This window comes from Ambystoma mexicanum, chromosome 4q (genome assembly GCF_040938575.1).
Source record: "Ambystoma mexicanum isolate Mex_15411 chromosome 4q, UKY_AmexF1_1, whole genome shotgun sequence".
NCBI lineage: Eukaryota > Metazoa > Chordata > Amphibia > Caudata > Ambystomatidae > Ambystoma > Ambystoma mexicanum.
In genome coordinates this window covers 671,341,274-671,363,447 of record NC_090928.1, presented here as the reverse complement: position 1 = coordinate 671,363,447, position 22,174 = coordinate 671,341,274, and the positions used below count along the sequence as shown (strand labels likewise).

General features: G+C 48.1%; 1 protein-coding gene across 5 annotated transcripts in view; it reads left to right on the top strand.

Moving 5' to 3' along the window:
* The window catches only part of CCDC88A (coiled-coil domain containing 88A), a 2,139,415-nt gene that overhangs the window by 188,136 nt on the left and 1,929,105 nt on the right, over window positions 1-22,174 (top strand). For all 5 annotated transcript variants that reach the window (XM_069608255.1, XM_069608254.1, XM_069608253.1 and 2 more), the window contains exon 3: window positions 1,693-1,801. In XM_069608255.1, coding sequence (XP_069464356.1) covers window positions 1,693-1,801 — 109 coding nt within the window. The remainder of the gene's footprint in view (window positions 1-1,692; window positions 1,802-22,174) is intronic.

Here is a 22,174-nt window from a genome sequence, read left to right as displayed (position 1 = left end):
ACCCTTTGTTCAGCCGTCTCCTCCACCTCCTGCGTTCCTCGGGTTGCAGCTCTTGATTGTAACAGGGTGCCTTATGGTAGTTTGGACTGTGTTTTGTCGTGCTTCCCCATTTTGGGCCAGTGAATTTGCACTCTAAGATCACCTCTGGGCTATGCCGGGACCGCAAGCACATAGCAGACTTCCCGCAGTGTTCAGTACTACCTGCGGCAGCAGACCCCAGCACTCTAAGATCACCTACAACCCCCTCTGTCTAGGCCGGATCTCTCTGTAGTAGTGGCCTTTCCGTATCTGCAGTGCTGCACAGGCCTTCTTAACTTTCTACTAAGTTCGGGTCCAATAATTGTGGCACCATGCGCTGGACTCCCTCTGCAATGACATTCAGGGTCCGTTCCCACCAACAGTATGTGTATCTATTTATCACTTGCAGCAAGTCACTTCAAACCGTATAGTCTCTCAACTGCAGGGGAATACCTAGTTAATGCAGGGTGCAGCGTGAGGCCTCCAACATACTCCAGTTGCTCTGCCATGCCCCCTCCACACTGCACGCCGCCATCAGCCACTTAACTGACAGCAGGAACCTGCAGGACCGGGCCGTTCCACACCGGAGGACAAGGCTACTTTTATTTATATGTGAACACCTGCTAGCTCACTCGCTCAACTCTGCAGTGCTGGGGGCAGGCACCAGACCCAATATCACTTATAATATAACACATTAACATAAACCAACACACCAGGGAAATGCACAAATATGAATGGCAACAAGGATGGTAAGACACCCAGCATAAACCCCACCCTGGCGATGTAACCGAATGGAAAAAAGAATCACAAGAATAAATAATTCAAAAGTGCAATCAGGCACCATCACACACTCTTGTCCATGCAATCTATGCCAAGCACGTCACCCATACACCACCAGCAATTAAACAAACACACACAACGTCCACCGTCCACAACATCTACTCCACACTCACTTTCCCCAAACAGCAATCAAACAGCTCACGGCCAAAGCACACACACCCACACCGTACTACCTCACTGCCTCCAAAAACGACCCCAGAACAAGCCCCCACTCCCCAATAAGACACACCTTCCAATCAACAAACGTAACGTGTCATCTGATTTACTAACCAAAGCAAAAACCAGCAAAACACAACACAACCATGGCAGGATGATCCCTGCCTAGAACACTTGACTGATGCTGAACTTCAGACCCCCAATACGGCAGACTGAAGCATAAAGAGACCCACAGAAATTAAATCCCCCCAGTTGGCACAGACAAATCTGCACAGACAGCCAAAAATATCACAATCCTACCACCAGCACCAAACCCGAAGGTCACCATGCTCACACACCCTCAAACACGCAAGGAAGGACCCCTATGTCACTTCCTACGCTTACGGCTTAGCCAACACAAGGAACCCGCAGGTCACCAAGATTGCTGTACTACCCTTCAGCACCACACAAGACAACTTTCCATACCAGAGGTTGATGGTTGGCAGAGTGTGGGGGCCTAATAGGGCTTGTCATTCTGGTCTTGTGACTTCACAGTGGCCTACCACTTTGCTTATTGTTATCAGTCTGTGAATGTGGTTGCGATATCTGCAAATTAGCAATACATTATGCAATAGATGAGGTTGACAGTATTTGAAAAAGATTGTTTTGTGATTAAGCCATTTACGTTTTGTCTTGCAGAAATCCTAAATTGGCAAATCAAAGGCTGAATACGAAAGTCAACAATGATGCATCTCTTAGAATTCAAAACATGTCTATTTTGGTGAAACAAATCAAAACTTACTACCAGGTATGTTAAAAAAATACACGAACTAAAAAAAAAACCTTAAACATTTTATGTAAACATGTTACATACAAGTTTTTAAAAATCAGGGTGAATGCTGTTGGCCAAATTATAATTATAGCTTGTTTTTGTAATGCAATAGAAGAAACAACTCAAAGTTTACAAGGATGAAGCCTTTTTGGTGCGAGTGCATCTTTTTGGTTGTTGGCTTATATATGTTGCCAGATATGTTCTCTTTTAGGTACTTATAATACATCTAATCTCGGCGAATCCCCCCACCTGGTGCCTCCCAGGTTGCTGCTCTTTTTCCCCATTTAGCAAGCCCTGTCCACCTAGTGCCTTCCTGATTGCTGCTCTTTTTCCCTACTTAAGGAGCCTTCCAGCCTCTTTTCCATTGCAGATGGGGAGCAGGTGCAAGTGGATCTAGGTCACCTGGCCTAAGCCCCGCCCACCTGGTGCCTTCCAGGTTGCCGCTCTTTTTCCCCAGTTAGCAAGCCCCGCCCACCTTGCGCCTTCGATGTTGCCTCTCTTTTTGCCTACTTGAGGAGCCCTCCAGCCTCTTTTCCTTTGCAGATGGGGAGCAGGTGCAAGTGGATCTAGGTCACCTGGCCTAAGCCCCGCCCATCTTCTTAGCCCTGCCTCTTCCTTCCTGCTCTTAGATCAAGGGCGTCTCTCGGCCGGGCTTCTGAAGTGAAGGGCAGACGAAGAAAGGGGCAATTCCTGTTTGGACCTGTAAGGGCAGATGAAGAAAAGGGCAATTCCTGTTTGGACCTGCAAGGGCAGACGAAGAAAAGTGAAATTCCTGTTTGGGCCTGTTCGGACCAGGAGGAACCAGGGCCGGTCCCCCTGCTCAGACAGCAGTTAAGCATGCACCAACATGTGTTAACTCCCTCTGTCCCCACAGGCCATCCCCACCCCTTCTGGTCCCCCTGTGATGTTCCCTTGTGCCCCCCTTCTCGCACACAGGTGTTGCCTGTTTTGCTTCATTCTTCTACCCTACTCCCCCTCAGCCCCCTCCAGCCTATATCTGCAGGAGTCTGTCCTGATACATTCTGGTTTCACCATCACCGTCTTGTGCCTAATACTGGATTTGACTTTTATGGACTTCATTGATTCACGGTGCGTCACCCTTTTTCAACTCTCATGCTGGACTTCCTTTGCATCTTGTACTCATGGTGGCCCTGAAGCATGCTGTTTCCATCTTCATCTTGTATCCTGGCTTGCAACACTATGTGTTACTACTGACTTCTGCAATTGTATCCGCTCTCCCCTCTTGCTTCTCCACTCTTTTTGACTGCTTACTCTCCTCCTCTCTTTCTCCCTTTTCCTATCTCCTCCCCTCCTCCCCTGACTTTCTTCTATGCACTTACTCTATCAGACTTGTCCCTGGACCTAGCATGATAGCAACCTCGCCTGTCTCCTCCCCCCTCCCCTTACTTGTTTATTTTCCTCCCGCTCCCCTCCAGCACTATCTGAAATGTCATCAGGTCTAGTAAGATAGTCGCTTGTTTTGTTCCTCCACTCCCTTTCTGCACCCCTCTCCCTCACCTTTTGTTTTTCTCCGGCTCTACAAATGTCGTCAGGCATAGTACGGTGTCGCCTGTCTGTTTCCATTTCCTTCCCACTCTCCCCCTCCCTTCCTTATCTATGTCTTAGCTCTTGCACTATCTGAAATGTCGGCAGGCCGAGTACGATAGTTAATTTCACATCCTTACTATTCATGGCCTGTAAGAATGTCATTGTATGTTCCCTTGTTCCCTCCCTTGCCTTGAAGCGCTTTGAAACACATTGTGTATAGGCGTATATAAATTAACTATCATATCATAAGAAAGAGGAGACTAATTAATTTATGTATTTGCAAGTGAATACAAAGAAATTGCAGTAACAACCAACTTTTGTGGTCACAGGAAAGGTGTCGGAGAAGTGTTAATTTATGAGTGCTGTTGACAGCTCAGCTACAGAGCAATTTGCCTGCATGAAAAGGTGACTTTATGCAGGCAGCATACGTTTTGGGGGCAATGGGGAAGAAAATTTTCCAGCACCCGCGAATGGGTGATTACCGGGTCCGGCAAGGCTGTAATGACCCGATAATTTTCCATTTCTGGCCGGCAGAAAAGAAATTATTCCGGCGGTACCGCCAGTATCGTAATGAGGCCCACAGTGTATGGATAAAAAACAGTAAAGACCCTTAGACCCTAACTACAGCTAGGCTAAAAGTATGCCCACTGCCTCGTGGTAGGCACAATACATATAAGGCTCAGGGTTGCAGGGAGAAAAGGAATTCCTAGGCCAAAATAGAGTCATGTTCAAGACGCCAAAATGCCAACACATGAATAGCCACAGTAATTCTCCCCACCTCTTCCACTTAGAAGAAATAATAATACAGATGTACACCATACAATCCATGTTTGTGGAAAAGGAACACTTAACCAACAATGCTCAGAAGAGTACCAATAGTTAGGTTAAAATACGTTGCACAGTACCAGAACTATAAGGACTTACTACCTTCCTAGAAACTACATGCACAATTAACCAGTGGTGATACGTCTTACCTTAGTACATTTCAGTAGTAAGGAGTGTAATGCAGTGATTTAAAAAATACATGTAAAATCAGTGTTACGAGCTATAATTCCAGTCTTTTGGTTTAAAACTCCACGGACCGAAAGGGGATCCAGGAAACATGTCTGTGTACAGGTAAGTCACTTTAAAGGAGTTTATATACTTGATAAAAGTTCCCCTTAAAATTAAATGGGATAAATCCAATAGGCATAGCCACGGTTAGAAGGAATAGTCAGGTATGTCTCTGTTCTACCCCACAGGTGTGGAAAAGGCAGCAACCAACCCGAGAAAATGACAGAGGAGATCCTCTTGAAGAATTCCAGTTGCAGGTTTGAGACCCAGAAGGAAAAGCAGCAAAGTAGAATTCAGGCTAACATAAGTCAATGGCGAACTGTGGTAGAAGCAGACCAACATAAATACTGAGAGTAAATCAGAAGACTAAACCACCTGTCCAGGAAGTAGGCTTAAGTACTCACTGTGCCAGTTTCAGAGAACTTGGCTCAGGAATCACGCAATAAGTTAAAAGGTTCTTGCATATGTTGAGTGATGGGTTCTGGCCACAGAGGGATGGACACAGACCAAGAGAACCCAAATGAGGAATCAGCCTCTACAGGAGGGTGGCCCACCAGCCAGCACCTGACGCATTGGCAAAGATGGTACAGAGAAGGTGTAGGAATCCGACCCAGCCGATCCAATGGCTTGGAGGGGAAAACAGAGCTTCCAGCCATCAGAAAACTGTCCCACAACAGGGACATCTGTGGAGGTGTGACCGAAGATGGCCCAGACAAAGAGCAGAGTAGTGGTGTCCCATCTAATTTCTGGATGACCGATGGAGGCTACGACCCTGAGGAAAACACGGGAGAAACGGCCCTGAAACAGTCCTATCACAAGACCCCCAGTCTGTCCAGTAAGTAGGACCAGGGACAGCCCAGTAAGGACATCCTGAAGCCAAAAGGAGAAACCGGCGGTCAGGTACAGAACAGAGGGCCCAGTCAGTATGAGCAAACTTGATCCTAAAAATCGAGCAGCACAGCTTTGGTCAAAATCCTCCATCAATGCAGGTAATTAAAACTGCAAAACACCAGCAGATTTGATGAATGACCAGGGTCTCCCCACTGTAGCTATAACCATTCACTCATGGGCTGGCCTAAACCAGCCCTCCAATCAGACAAAAGGCTGATACACAAAGGTTTTGATGGCCAGCTGCAGGGGGACTTCATTAGAAGTCCCTCTGACCACAAAAGGGAAACTAAGGTCATGGAAAACTCAAGGGATAAAAACAAAAGTTTTAGAGGTTACATAAAATGGGATATTAGATGCCCCCAAAAATGGAACTCTGTCCTAACCTACGGTATTCTACATTTTGAAATAAACATTAGCACCTTGGCGGGGAGAGCCAGCCAATCATGTGGCTAGGATCGTGGGCTTGGACCGCCGGTGAAAGCCAGCGTTCCATGCCGCCTGACGGCTGGCACCCCCGTTGCCATCTTCCCCCCACCCTCTGTTCTCTTATTTTTGGAATACTTTGCCCTTTCCCACCCCCACTTACCTGTTTGTTGTGGAGGCGTAGGCCACCGCCGCTGCTTCCCTGCTTCTCCGACCGCCATGTAAAGGGAAGAGGGGCTCCGAAAAGCCCTGCCGTCCCTTTCCATGGTGGCCATCTTGGAAAAGGATTTAATTCATTGAACGGGACGCCTCGTGTGTCACGTTCAAAGAATGAAATCCTTTTTTATTTTAAGCACCACAGTTTACCGCTTTGGTAACCCGGGGTGCTAATGACGTTAAACACCAGTTCCAGTGGCCGGAACGGGTGTTAAGGTCCCGGGTCCCTCATTAAAAAACCTTGCTTCGCTCTGGATTTTAACTTGGGCCACCGGGCCATTAACACCCTTTCCATCCCCTGGATTGGGTGCTTAACGCCACAGTAATAATCGTAACTTGTTAGTGTTAACACAAATCTTACATATCTACAGTAGTACATTCAAAATAAAAGCCTTCACATATTTACTTTATCAAACTTTACCATAAGGAAGGAGTATTTAGTACTAGAAAAGACAAAAGAAAAAGAGGTGGGACATACATCACTGAGCAGCAGTTCATTCCTTAGCTACTCACTGCCATATATCAGGAAGGAGGGAGAATGCTATGAATACTAAACAAGCCATACATTTACAGAAGGTGAGACATACATGAGGATGTCTGAATGAAGCCTATGAGCAGGGGGAACTGCCGGCGTCTCCGCGAGGCGGTGATCGTCCCGCTCCTGAAACCAGGTAAGTCGGATACGGAATGTGGGTCCTATAGGCCCTTGTCCATGCTTAACCAGGATAGCAAAATACTCACAGCAGCGCTAGCCAATAGATTAAAGAGGGTTATCGGCAAACTGATACATCCAGACCAAACGGGTTATGTCCCAGGTAGAAACATCACAGATAGCCATAGGAGACTGCACCATATTATTGATCACACTAAGGGAGACTCAGGAGAGATGGCCATCGTGTCGCTGGACGCGGTAAAACTTTTGATTCAGTAAGGTGGCCGTGGTTAAAGGCAACCCTGAAAGGGTACGGAATGGGTCCCTTATATACCATATGGGTCCAGCTGCTATACAGTTCCCCGATTGCGAGAGTGAAGACTGGCCCCACAATTTCAGACAAGTGGCAACTCAGCAGGGGGACCAGACAGGGTTGCCCCTGGTCACTCATGTTATACATCCTGGCATTAGAACCGCTAGCAATATGCTTGCGGCAACAATACGGGGAGGTTGGGATCCGCAAGATGGGGGGTACACACCTGATCTCATTGTATGCAGACGATGTGCTTCTCTACCTGCGTTACCCGGAAGAAACCTGCAATATGTGCTGGAGGTGATGGACCGCTATGCCACCATCTCGGGCATATCGGTGAACCCCGGGAAGTCTAGCTTGTTCCCTTTGGGAAGGTATAGGAGCACCCCACTGGCGGAGCTACCTGTCCTGCGAATACCCTGGCAGACTGTGACATTCAAGTATCTGGGGGTGAACATTTATCATGAGATAGAGATGGAGGGCATTAAGAACAGTATGGAGTTCTGGTCCAGGTTACCCCTGGCCATGATGGGGAGAGCAGCTCTGCTCAAGATGGTTGTTCTGCCCAGACTCTTGCACTTTTTTGTGAATGTCCCATACTTGATCCCCAGACGGTTCTTTGTGAGACTCAATAGCATGTGCAGGGGCTTTATACGGGGCAACTCCAGGAATAGGGTCGCCCTGTGGAAGCTGCAGAATACTTGTGATAAGGGGGGCATTAACCTGCCAAACTTTGAATTGTATTATTTGGCGGGACAGCTGTTGTTTGTGGCCAGGTGGCTGTCTACGGAGGACTCGGCGGAAGCTAGGCTCTTGCGGAGTGACTCAGTCCCATATTTTCTTAGAGAGACAGTGTGGATGCATAAAACTAAGATGATGGGGAGGGGGAGATTATTGGAGTTGGGCTGGGAGGTTTGGCGTAGAGCATGGAAAACGGTGGGCGACCCAGACCCACTCTACCTGCAAGTCCCGCTGGTGGCTCTATGTGACGATGACCCCCAATTGTTTGAAGCAGTCCGCAGATACTGGGAACCGGTGGGTCTAGCCACCCTCGGAGATATATTGCAGGAAGGGGAGGTATTGGAATTTCAGAGGTTGCATGAGGAGATAGGGGTGCATAGCGGCCAATATATTACATATATCATGCTCTTGAAACGGGTAAGGGGGAGGTGGCCTGAGACGGCGCTAGCGGAAGAACCTGATGCCACTCTGGAAATGTTTTATGATGTCTCAGAGGGAGGACACGAAATATCTAGGATATACGAGCTCTTAAGAGCAAAGGCAGAGAGGGAGCTACTCCAGCTGAGGCATGATTGGGAGGAGGAGATTGGAGAATCCATGACCGATGGACAATGGGACAGAGTACAGAGGTACCACAAAAAGGTGTCTCGGAATGCGAGACTCCAGCAGATCAAGTTATATGTCACCCACAGCGCCTATTTTACCCCTGGTAGAATAGCCAGGTTTGGAGGCTCAGCTATACAGAAATGCCCCGGGTGTGGAGAGGAGGAGGCAGGGATGCTGCACATGTTCTGGGCTTGCCCAGAGGTGCATAGATTCTGGGAAGAAATAAAGACGAAAATGATTAGCGGGGGTATGGTGCTGGACGTGAGGTCTGCTGGGGCATGCATGCTTGGGAACTTCCCCAGTCCACGTAATCTAAAGCATATAAACAAAATGAAGGACCTGGCATACGTCCTGGCTAAGCGCAGGATAGCAATGTGTTGGAAGGCAGCTCAGAGGCCTAGATTGGAGACATGGTGGGCGGACCTCTTGAGATGGGCAGAAGCTGAAACCGCAGTCTGGTTTGAAGCAGCCACCAGGGGGGGAGAAGAGGAAGTGGGCCCTCTGATGGCCTAGAGGCAGTTGGTGACCTCGATGGCTACACCCCATCGGGTCAGACATGTAACAGAAGACTCAGATGAGTCACTAAGCACTGAGATTCCCGAAAACGCTCATGAAGATGACACTGATGTTACGGCTCGAGTTTGTGGGGAGTGAGGGGGGGAGGACCGGAAATGTATAATGTGTTAGGTATGTCATTGATTATGAACGTTCTCAGGGTTGTAATGTTTGGTGTGTTGTTCTAAATAAAAACAAATTAAAAAAAAAACATGAGGATGTCTGTATCTTTCTTGGGTATTAATTAAATGAAAGACGGACATACTTTCCATTTTTATTTGTCCAGGGAAATCCATCTTTCGTGATCAACTTCCTCTACAATGAAATGTATTTAGGGTCTTATATCCTGAGGTTGCATCTTAAGGGACAGTACACCAATAAAAAAAAATAAACATTTTAATAGGATACTACACGCAATTTTGTATCCAGCCATACTCCTATGTTCAGTCCCCTTTCCTCCATCCTGCATGGGCGTCCCTCGCTAGGGACGGGCACGGAACCTTTTTTCAACAGAAAGATCACACTTTTCATTTACATTTGTACGCATGCGGGGCGTAGGCCCTGGGAGCATGCGCTCCCCTAACCCTACCCACCAGCACCACACCTCAGTCCACTTTTCTGCGTCGACAGGAACAGACCACTTTCAAGAGCGCTCCTGGGTGAGGCCTCAAGGCTTGTAATTCCATGCGCTTTTCCTAATCTTTTGTTTTCTAATTTTCAGGTCTTTGGGAACACCGTGGTGCCCTAGCTTGACCGCGGCTGGCTTCAGCAGGTGCCCATCGTGCAATGGTTCCTTCCCCACATTGGATCCGCACGCACTTTCCCTCCAGTGCCTCGGGGAAGACTATGGATGGGAAGACTGCTCAGCGTGCAACACCCTCACATCCCGATCCCTTAGAAACAAGGTCGCGCGGTGGAGAGAGTTGTTCTCCAGGACACCACCGGAGAGCATTAAGGAATGGGTACGCAGGAAGACCAAGAAGGTAAGCATACTCTTCTCAAAATCACCCCATAGGGGCGACTCCTTGCCGGGGAAGTATACTGATGAGAGGAGTTAGTCAGACCCTTGCACCAGCATCAAGGACACTGAGGCTCTTATAGCTACCGGCTTAACGGCAGAGGGGTCTGGGCACTACCGGTCCCACCCCTGAGGGGCCTATGGGCTCTAGTACCGGGACACATCCCGAGGGGCTGAGCTCTGCTACCGGGCACACGCCTGAGGGGGTGCCTACACGCAGCGCAGACAGCAATACCAGCTTCATGGCCGAGGGCCAATTGCCTACCAGACCCATGCCTGAGGTGCAGGGTGGGGCAACGCCGATGTGTCCAGGCATGCTGGCCGAGCCAAGACCTGCGTCTTCCACAGCTGCACGTGCAGTAGGCATGGACAAAAGGGTGGCATGTGCGGACAAGATGGCGCCCAGGACAGAAGCCCGCCAGCAGGGTGAACCGCGAAGGCGCGAACCTGCTGCCAGGGCAGATTGGGGTCCTATGACTCCGGTCACGTGGACCACATCATGCCTTACATTCTCGGGTCAGCCAAGATACCATGAGGGCATGTACTCGCAAGGAGGGAGCAGAGAGCAGGCCTTTACCACAGCCGGCGCTGGTGCAAGATCGCACCCAGCCCGCTTACACGGATTGTTTTTTTGACTAATTATACACCCTCATGTGGTCCCCACAGATGGGGAACATCCTCAAGGGCATAATCCAGAAGATGCTGCCTCCCAGACGTCCACCCCAGCCGGTGCCTGCGCAGCCTTTACCTCCTCGACCTCCGTTGCCCATGCCTTCGGTAATTCCGGTAGCGGCACCTAGACCGCCAGCGCCCGGACCTTCTTCAGCGGCAGAACTAACACCTGCGGACCCAGGCGCCCCTTCTAACATATGTGACCAACAAAACACTGATGAGGAGGAGCAGGACACGCCTTCCTCGGTGAGGGCATTCCATGATAGGATTGCTGAGTTAGCCGATTACCTGAGCATTCCTCAGCCACAGAGGGAGCTGCCGGAGTCAGGGGTACTGGCGGAAGTGCTCATCATGAAAGCAGAATCCAGATCTGGCATTGCTTTACAGAAGGATGTGGAGGCCCTTGCGAAGAAGGGATGGCTCAAGCCCCACTCCACTCAGCCAACAAATAAAAGGCTGGATGCAAAGTTCAGCCAGGTGTTGGGAGACACTCTGCTCCTGTCAGTGAAACCCCAGCCACTGTCTTCAGTCATTTCGGCTTCATCTATGAATGCCAAGCCCCAGGCCTCCACATCGAGCACTGCAACTTCAGCTTTGCGGGGCCAGGAAGAGAAAATGCTTGAGGCCTATGGGAAGAAGGTCTACTCAAATGCGGGACTTTACCTGAGGCAAGCCAATGCCGACGCCATCTAACCAATGGCTGTCGATGGGGAGAGCAGACTTTTTGCCGGACATCCAAGCTGACAAACAGGCATCTTTCAAAGCGGGATTCGCAGAAGTGAAACTCATGGCACAGGACATCATGGAATCCACAGTGGCGCACATAGATACTGCAAGCAGGGCTATCTTTGTGGCAACGGACATGAGACGGACGGCATGGCTCAAGGCAACTAGTCTCAATCCTCTGATGTTCAGGACAGGATCCTAGACCTACCCTTCGAGGCTGGTGACTTGTTGCACTCTTCCACGGATGAGGAACTCGATAAAAAGAAGAGCAGCTCTCAGACAGCCAAGTCCCTGGCCATTCTCATCAAGCCAGCAGCCAAAACCTTCTCACAGGGACACTCTCGGTCAGACAGAGGCCGGTGGTTTCCGTGGCTTCCAGGACCGCCGGTCCAGGCAACCGGACCGGTCACCCAACCAACATAGGCGAAAACACCAGAAGTCTTCGCACAAGGGCTTATTTCAGTCCCCCTCTAAGTCATCTGCCTCAGACACAAAAAAGCAATGACTGCTCTTCTCAGTTCCACAGCACCCAAGTCGGGGCAGGCTGGCCCTACACAGTCAAGCTTGGCACTCACGGTTCACTTTCTCATGGGTGATTTCAGTGGTTTCTTCTGGCTTCTGACTTCCCCTACCGTCCCCGCCCCTTCTTTTGCTCCCACAGATCGGGACTCCTTGACTCTTGGTGGAGATTTGTTCCCTGGTGGAGAGCGAGGCGGTGTAGGAGGTACCTCTCCATCAGCAGGGGCAGAGCTTTTACTCCTGCATCTTTGCCATTCAAAAGAAGAACCTGGCGGGCTTGCGAGTGGTCCTAGATCTTTCCTTCCTCAATCTATACCTACCTCTGCAGAAGTTCAACATGGTGACACCAGCCCTTATAGCGGACATGCTGTTTGTGGGGTACTGGATGTTCTCCCTGGATCCGAAAGACGCATATTTGCATGTCCTCATAGTGCAACACCGTCGATCCTTCCTCAGGTTCCGGGTCATGGGGTTGCACTTTCAATACAAGGTGCTGTCTTTCAGCTTCAACTCAGCGCTGAGGGTATTCACAAGGCTGATGAACGTGGTGGCGGCCCTGCTCAGGTCGGAAGGCCTCCATGTGTATCCTTACCTCGACGACTGTTTAGTCAGAGGGGAATCCCCCGGAGCAGGTCAGGTACTGAACAACCAGACTCATGACTACACTCTACGAACTGGGGTTCTCAGTCAACTTCCAGAAGTCTCCGCTCTACCCTACACAAACTCTGGTGTTTTTGGTGCTGCTTTGGGGCACTCAGAAGCAGAGGGTGTTCCTCAAGGGGAAGAAAATGGCGGCGATCAAAGCTTTTGTTGCTGACTTCCTCAGAAGAACAGTAACTACAGCCTTTTGGTACCAGCACCTGCTAGGAGTACTGGTGGCACACCTCCTGGCTAGCCCTTAAACCAGTCTGCAAATGAGGAGGCTGCAGCTGCATTTTTCGGCATCCTGGGACCAGGAGTCGGGTCATCAGGGAGCCCTGGTCACTATACCTGCGCTCCTACAGCAGGACCTCAGGTGGTGGGGGCAGGATGCGAACCTCATGGTGGGCAGACCATTCAGACCGCCTCCGGCAGATCATACTATGACTACGGGCTTCTCACTCCAGGGGTGTGCTGCTACACTGGTTACTCATTCAGTACATGGTCTCTGCTCCTAGACCGACTAGCAAATCTGCATCAATTGCCTGGAAATGATGACCATTTGGCTCGCACTCAAGGCATTCCTGCCTTTATTCAGGAGCAGTACATTGTGCATTCAGACAGACAACTCTACCTGCATGTATTACATAAACAAGCAGGGGGGCACCAGATCCCCCCTTCTGGCCCTCGGCATCTGGGAGTGGGTGATCGAGCAGGACATCTGGATCTCAGCAGTGTATCTGCTGGGAGAATTGAACTTCGAGGCGGGCAGACTCAGTCGGATGGGCTGTGACAATTACGAATGGCAGCTGAACACGAGAGTCCTTCAAGAGATTTTCAGAAGGTGGGGCCACCCGATCACAGACCTGTTTGTGACAGAGAGCAACCGCACTTGTCAGCAATTCGCCTCCTGGGGGGAACGGGGCATGGCTCCCTCAGGGACACACTCCAGATCTCCTGGGATGGGACGTGGACGTATGCTTTTCCTCTGACCCCGTTCTTCCACAAGGTTGTTTGCAAGATCACACAATCCCAGCGGCTGCGTCTCATTCTCATAGCGCAACTCTGCAAGATCTCCAGCTGTCCCAGGACAACCTAGAAATCATCCAAGGAGCCAGGCTACTCGAAACCAGTACAAGAGCAAATGGACTAGGTTCTGCTTCTGGTCCAAGGAAAACAGAGTGGAAACCGCTATCCTGCACTCTGGCCCAGGTGTTGTCTTTCTCGGCGTACTTAGCCACATCAAAGGTCCACGTTGACATCTGCAGAACATGCATAGCGGCCATTGGTGCATACAGGAACTCTGGCAGGTTCACCTTCTCCTCTGCAAATCCAGTGGTGTACAGACATCTAGCAGGGTTGACCACGCTTTACCCGCCTGTCAGACACCCTCAAACAGTCTGTGATCTTAATGACGCTCTTAGCGCTCTTGCGCACAAACCATTCAAGCCCACGGCCACAGTGGACATCAAATTGGTCACGCTCAAAACAGCGCTACTAGTGGGTCATGCCTCAGCTCGCTGAGTTAGCGAAATTCAGGCTCTGGTGGCTTCTGAGCCCTACACTATGTTTATTTCGGGAGAAGGTCATGCACTGTAGGCACCCCACGTTCCTACCAAAGGTGGTCTCCTCTTTCCACATTAACAAAGAGATTGTGCTCTCCACTTTTCTTTCCAAATCCCAAGGAAGATGCTGAAAAGTCTCTCCACTGTTTAACGTCAGAAGAACTTTAAAATTCTATCTCGATAGGACCAAGGCCTTTCGCAAGACCAGCCCCTTATTTGTCACATTTTGAGGCTCAGTGCCTGGACAGCACGCGTCCAAGGCATCAATAGCCAGATGATGATGGCTGCCATCCAAGAAGAATACAAGGCTCCGCGCAAGGAGTCTCCAAGGGGCATGCACGCTCACGCTATAAGAGCCAAGGCAGCAGTGGTTGTCTTCCAACGTCATGTTCGATGGCAAGTAATTAGCAGACCTGCAACATGGGCCACGGCTGGCGCAGCACTTGGCTAGGCTGTCCACCGTAATCTGTTTGCATAGAGTATCAAGCTCTGCTCCCATGGCAATTTCATCAGTTGTAGTCGCCCATACAGGATGAAGGAAAGGGGACGGGAAGTGTGGGAGTAATTAAGTACTATTCACCGGAGTGACTAATGTACTCCTAGTCAATAGTACCCTTTCCTCCATACATCCTACCATCCGCCCTCTAAAATAAGAGCAGCGAGGTTGAACAGTTAAATACAACCAACGCATCAAAGGGGACTGAGGTGTGGCGCCGGTGGGCGGGGTTAGGGGAGCGGACGTATTAATTGAAAGGGAAAGTGTGATTTTTCGCGTGAAAAATGGGTAAGTTCCCGTCCCTAGCGAGTGGAGATCACACCACAGAGAAACTAGGTATCAGAACACTTTAAAACATAATGATATAATACAGCATACAATAAAATGTACAGACATGGCATTACAATGCTACACCACAATGTCAGTTAGTTTTAATAATCTTTAACTAAGTATAATGCAAAGGCACACTTTTTCATAATTTAAATGTTTTTGTTTAGAACTGAAATTCCAGGCTTTTAAATTCATAACAAATATACGGGTGCATGTTAGTGGTTTTGGGTGCCGTGGGCGCAGCAGTGGTTAGGGTGCCGGGCGGACCCTGTGTCCAGGGTGTTTGTTAGCCTGGGGTTTTGGGTGCCGTGAGCGCGGCAGTGGTTAGGGTGCCAGGTGGACCCTATGTCCTGGGCGTTCGGTACGCTGGGGTTTTGGGTGCCGTGGGTGCGGCAGTGGTTAGGGTGCCAGGCGGACCCTATGTCCTGGGCGTTTGTTACGCTGGGATGTTTGTTTTTCCTGTATCCTGGGCGTTTTTTACACAGGGATGTGTGTTTTCCGGGTGGTGGTTAGCCCCTGGTAGCGTTACGTTGTGGTCCTACCACGGTTTTCTGTCAGGTTTCAGTTTGTTTTGGCTTGCATTTGGATTGTGTGAAGGTTGTTGTTACGGTTAGGGTTTCCGGGCAGGCCTTGGCTTCTGGGCGTGGTTCATTCTGGATATTTGTCCCGGGTAAGTTTGGTTTTAGTGCTGTGTGGTGTGGTTCCCTCTTTATGGTTAGTTTTGTTTTCCTCCCATATGAGTGGGGACAGTTCTGTGCCCGTGTTGTCGGCAATGGTGTTGACTGGTACTGTTGGCGGTTTAGGAAATGTTGTTCTCTTGGCTCATTGGGTGGCAGTTGTTTTGTTTTCTCTTGTTTAAGGAATCTGGTGTGGTAGGGTTTTCCCTGGGTTTCTCGTTTTGGTGTTTCTGCAAAGTTCTTTTGCTTTCTCATCTTGTTTGGAGGTTCTGATGGGTTAGGGCATGGTTGGTGGAGGGTGGTGTGTATTGATATGCTTGCTGGAGTCGATTTTGGGTTTGGCTCTGGTTGTGGATGCCTTTGCGTGCTGGCCACACGTGTAGGTGTTGGGGGGAGCGTTATGTTGTGGGTCTTCTAGTTGTGTGTTTTGGAGGTGGTGGACGGGGGAATGTGTGTCGTAGTGATGAAGGCGTGTGTTGTGTGATGGTTGTGTTGATAGATATAAGGGAGGAGGAAGTGTAATAATTTGCTGAGTGGGTTGTGGCGGTGGCCATGTTTGGTGTTTGTTTACGATGTGATTTTGTTCCTGGTTGCTGGGTGCGAGGTAATTGTTCTAGGAATGCTGGTGTCGAAGGTTCTGGAGGTGACGGTTAGAGCTGCAGAAGGGAGCTGGGATGTCCGGTGTATCGACTCTGGGTACTTGTAACGAATAAGCATCATAATACAACCTCATTTGTGATCCTCATCTACGTTACATCAACATGGCATTACAATGCTACACCACAATGTCATAGTTAGATTTAATCATCTTTAACTAAGTATAATGCAAAGGCACACTTTTTCACAATTTAAATGTTTTTGTTTAGAACTGAAATTCCAGGCTTTTAAATTCATAACAAACAAATAAAGGAAATACCTGCCTTAATTACAGGGTCCACGATAGTGACGCTGTAGTTATGGTAGAGTTGCCTTTCTCATAGGAAGAGCAGTTTTTGGGTGGCTTATGCCTTTGGCACCATTCGACAACTCTGCACTATGTTTTTAAAAAAAAGTATAGACCCGACTCAGCTTCATCAAGGGGGTGGGGGACTTATAGGGGGGTCCAAAAACATTTGAAATCCGGATAGAAATGAATTGAAAATAATTTTGCAGCTACAGCCCAAACCGCTGGACGAATTTGCACCAAACCTGTGTGAGTGTCAGCCTGGTCCCAAATTAGCAAATTTGGTGTTCATCCATCCAGTAGATTTTTTTTTTAAAAACCCAAAAAGTAGATACAAAAAAATATGTGATATCTGGGTTCGGTCTGCGAACTCACTTCCTGATTCGGGCTTAGCAGACAGCTCTAGACCAATTAGGGAGCTGCGTAACATTCGCAGATCTTGTACACGGCCGCTGCTAGATAGATCAATTGAGAAACGTAAGGTGTGTCAAAGGTTTTGATATAGACGCTGTGTTGGATTTGCGAACTACGCCTGCAATCTGCGAACATTGCGGTGAACACATATTCAAAAACACAACATTACACTTGTCAAACAAATGAAGCCATCTCAGGGGAGGTCAGGGGCGATGAGGATGGGATGGGATATGTCCAGAAAAAGCCCAAAATCATGTTTTTTTTCTTCTGCGTGTTTGCAAAATTGACAAATGTTTGAGGACATCCATGCATATGTGTGAATTACAGGGTTGGTGAACTAAACTTCATGAGATCTTCTAATAAAAATAAAGACTCAACTTTGAATGTTTTTGCAAAGTTTGGTGCCGTTCCGGCAAAAGCGAGAAAAAGTTGAGGGGGCTCCCACTATGTGTGGATGGCTTTTAACTTTGGTGACGTTTGAGAAATCCACACGAAAGGTTGCACAGCATTTATAAACCCAACTTTGAAAGTTTGTGCAAAGTTTAAAGGATTTCGAAATTGTATGGGGGGTTCCAAAATTTCAAAATTCGGAATAGGCTTGAATCATGCTTTTGCAAATCTGTCCTGTATTTTATTTTTTTGAAAAGTGTCAAAATGTAGGTACACAGGGCCCGAGTATGGGGTTATAGTGGGCCTGGCCACAAGGGACCTGCTATGTGGTTAAAGTGGGCAGCGGCCCCGGCAAGGACAGGTGCAAATAATAGTTATATAACTTTGGTGCCCGAGGCATAGCCGCTGGCCATGGACAGTTCGGCCATGAACCGGACAATCTAGCCACTGGCAATGGCCACCAATGGCCACCAGGGACTGGCTATCGGTGTGAAGTGGGCAGTGGGCCTGGCCATGCCCCGGACAATCTGGCCTCTGGCCATTACCACCAGGGACTTGCAATGGGGTTAAAGTGGGCATGGCCACCAGGGACCGGCTATGTGGTAAAATATTTGAAATCGGATAGGCTTAAATTGGAAAACAAAATTCTGCTCGCGGCTGGAGTCTGAAGTGCTGGAAGAGTTTGCAGCAATAGTGTGCGAGGAGCATTGGTAAGGACCCGAAAGCATGCTTTTTGCAAATCTTTAATGTGTGTTATTTTTTCAAAAGTGTCCAAATGTAGGTACAAAAATAGTGTTCTAACTTTGGTGCCTGGCCAGTGGGCCTGGCCCCGGCAAGGACAAATGACTACTCTGATTTGCTTATTGGGGCCTGCAGCATGGTCGAGCCCATGCTCAATGGATTATGAATGCTGGCCATGGCTGCAAACCATGAACAGTAACAATTGGTCACTTTCTAGGGGTATAGTGAACACTGAACCAGGATGCAGGCTAGGTGCAGTGGATATTGAGGGTGGTTTGGTGGGGCTGGGTTCATGGTTGAGCATCATGCCCTAGGCAATTCAACCATGACTTGCATCCCAGCATGTTTGTTAATGGAGGTTTATAGTGCTTTCTTATATGTTAAAAGAGGAATTATTAACTTATATACAGTACGGTAACATCATCAAACATTTCCACTTATAAAAACCATTGAAATTCAGTGAAAAAACGTTATTAAAGGAATGTTATGGTTAAGTTGCACTAATAAAAACCTATGCAATTCATTGAAAAAACGAAATTCGCCAATTATAGTAAGTTATATAACCATAACTCGCGCCACTGCCATTCACTGCTGAAACACCCAGGACATCACGATGGCATCACAAATGGCATCATCGAAGTCTATAGGTGAGAAAAGCGGGGAGCAGGGGGAGGGGCTAGGGACAGTGGTGGGAGAGAGCATGAACATTGGAATCCTGAGAGGCAACAGGACCTGTGGTAACACTGGCAAATATTGCCAGGAAACCATAGATACTAATTAGCATTCCGGATTTTAACGTTTGATCTACACTGCTAATAACGTTTAGAACATTGTTATGAAATTGTATTACCCTTGTATTGATATTTACAGAACAAACATTAAACATTTATCATAGGCTTAAAACTTTCTCCATGCCAAACATATTCTAAACGCAATGTCCATTTAGTTTTCACAGGTGTGCTTTCATATTACCTGACCTCATGGATTGTCTGCAGTCCCACAAATCCAGATGCTAGTCCAAGTTGCTACCAAATTCCAAAACCTGGTCCCTGATATAATTCCAGGTTGCAGCCTATCAAAACAACTATTATAGGACCCAAAAGGTTAATTCCAGAAGAAAAGCAAATCATTTGAATTCCAAGTCCTGGTTGCAGATGTATAGCGAAAGAGGCGAAACCCCTCCAAAAATAGTTCCATGATGCAATCTATCAAAAAAGTGGAATATATTAAAACATCCCAAAAGGTTATTGCAAAAGAAAAACAAATCCTTTAGTGAATATTCAGGAATCCCACATGCTCCAGATAGCACTGACATCAACCAAGCTAGCAAATCACTAATGCAATACCCGATCATACAGTCTGGGTCCCTTTTAAAATGTCCTAGTGTGTTTTGCAGAGGCAGGCCACGTACAACCAATCGGTAATAAGCAGGGTGAGGCTCTCCCAGATGGCTAGCCACATGCAACCACACAGGAGCCAGCATGGTCGCAGCATCCCATTTGAACATGTGCGGCCAGTCGTGTTAAGTTATAATCTTGATGCAATGTCTGCTTTAGGCAACAAGATGGCAACCATGTTTAACCGCTGCAGATAGCTTCAAGCTATGCATATGAAACAATGAGATATGGTTTTGACCTACAATCTGTCTGTAGACCAAGTTTTCCAACAACCCACTGACTAAAGTCCCAGGCTTGCCTAGGCATGAGGCCCCCATAGGATTCCACTTTGAAGGTGGAAACTGGACAGACCGTGACACATATGCAGCATTTTCAGTCCTTGATTCTGCCGTTTAAGATAACATCATCCACTTTTAGTATGCAAAAATGTAGTTGTGGTCTACGTCCCAGGTAATGTCAGAAATTAATTCATGGTAAACAGCAAGAACAATTTTCCTAAGCCAATTTGAGGTTCATGCAATTTGAGGTTCATGTGTTGGTAGAAGTGAGGCAACTGCTATGCCAGCAACTGGTCAGAAAGACAGCTGGAAATTACTATGACAAGAAAATACTTTGTACATTTACCCCAAAGCACTCTGTGTTCCCTTTACAGTTAATATCTTAGACAGATCAATCAGCCCTTAGGGACCAAACTTCTATTGGTCTCTGGCATTTCATCTATGTATCAGAAGAATGTTGTGTATTAGACAAATTGAAAATAAACTGTTCAAAAACAAAGATTCTTATCTCCTCTGAATCTCAAAATTGGCTACTAAACCATGATACCAACCTTAGTCCTGCATTGTGCACACTATATTTTTAATTCAAATTTATAGAAAGCAAAGCATGGAAGTTATTCTTAAATGTCTGTTAATTGGCTCCTATTCAGTTTCTGCCTCCTTGAATTGGGTCAATCCAGTATAAAATGTAAAGGTTATGCTGAAATAATTAGAAACTGACATGCCATAGTCCAGCACCCTACAGGAATTAAATAAAAACTGGTTAATAAGTAAAGATAGTTTTTCATCCTCTGATACCCTCAGGAAACGTAGCAATTAAAGCCTTGCATATGATAGCTGTCAATTTTGGAGCAAATACAATTTGAGACAAATTGTATATTAAGAAATGTGGTCAGATTTGAGTTACACTTCTGATTCTTTTTTATTGTAAGTCTTTGCGAAATATGTAAGGAGTGATTAATACAGCGAACATCAGGGGGCGTGGCCTGGCAGCAGGCTAATGCAGTTGTGAGACCTGTGCGCTCTGCAGCTTTGCCAGCTAGCACGCAACTGTGTTGGAGCTCTGTGACTAGTTAAATTCCCTTGACAGCAGGAACAGATCCAGTATTGCCTGTTGCCAACTCCTGTGAAATTTTAGCATGGGTCCCCACAGATTAGAGGAGTAGGCAACTGCGACACATCAGACCTGCCGAGGCGCTGCTCTATGACAGCTTGAAGATGGCGGCTGACCCCTCGAGCTTCAGCTGAGCGGATCTCGCCAACCCAATCATGCGGCTGAAGCTGTGCCGACTCCAGGAGAGCTGCATGTGGCTCCCGAGTGTCCCACAGCCTATTGCTGAAGTGTGTGGCCCTCCCACGAGGTAACGGCTCCTCGCGTGTCGAGGGCTCGTCTATGACGCTGACCCCCATCTGCAGGCTCGGATTAGTGTGAAGCGGCTTGGTCCACTTGGCTTCATTGAAGCATCCACTGCCTAGCCGGCCTCCCTCCGCTCTTCTACACTGAGACAAGACCGATCGATACAAAGCTTAGCTGCCGATGCTGGGCGCAAAGCCCAGCTTGCAGGTTAGTGGTGCGACTCCCTCCCCGGCGTAGGTGATGGGTCCCTCCCTGCCCCCTCTGGGCCCATCCGGATTGTTTAAAACGAGGCAAGCTACCTCTATTTCTGATCCGGGGCGCACCCCACCATTATTCGATTTGGCAATAACTGGAATCCCCTGTGGTGGTGAGGCCACCTTGCAGCCCACTTTAACCATATGTGGAGGGTGCTTGAACCTCTGCACTGAGGCTGTTGAACGTCATGAAGGGGAATAAACAAAAGGATAAGGCCAGTACCTTAACAAAGATCTACTTCAAACACCTAGGTCGGGCACAGCTAGCCAATATGACCCCCCACGATCGACCCAGCCTGACATGGATTGCCAGCCAGCCACAAAGGCCAATATTGCGCACCTGCTCCAGGTTATTCAGAAGAAGATTGCACCTTCCCTGAATGAATTGAAGGATTCCTTCACTGAACTTTCCCACAATGTACAGCATGCGGAGCATAGGCTTGGAGAACTGGAGAATGCCTTTTGCAACCATGGTCATGATTTTGATCTTCTAGAACAACTTATCTCAACACCTAGTGGAGAAGATGGAGGGTATTGAGAATTGCTCTCGCTGGAACAATGTTAGAATAAGAGGAATAAGAGGTACCCCCGGGACGTGCTAAATCGGGGCCTGGAAGCCTACGTTTGTGACCTTTATAACGAGATCCTGGGTAACGCAAAAGTCTCTCTCATATTGGACCGCACACATAATGTTTAGTTGAACTTCCAACAGTGCCAGAACTTGCACCCAGACGTCCTCAAGCCAGTGAACCTCTTCAAAGTTAAGGAACTGCTCTTCCAGAAGACAAGGTCGCAGTGTGGGATCCTCTTTAGAGGCAGCACTCTTACGATTTTTCCAGACTTGGCGCAAGGCACTACCCAACGGAACCTTCAGATGACACCGCTGGCACAATGGCTGGTGAATAAGGAGATCCAATACAGGTGGGGCTATCCAT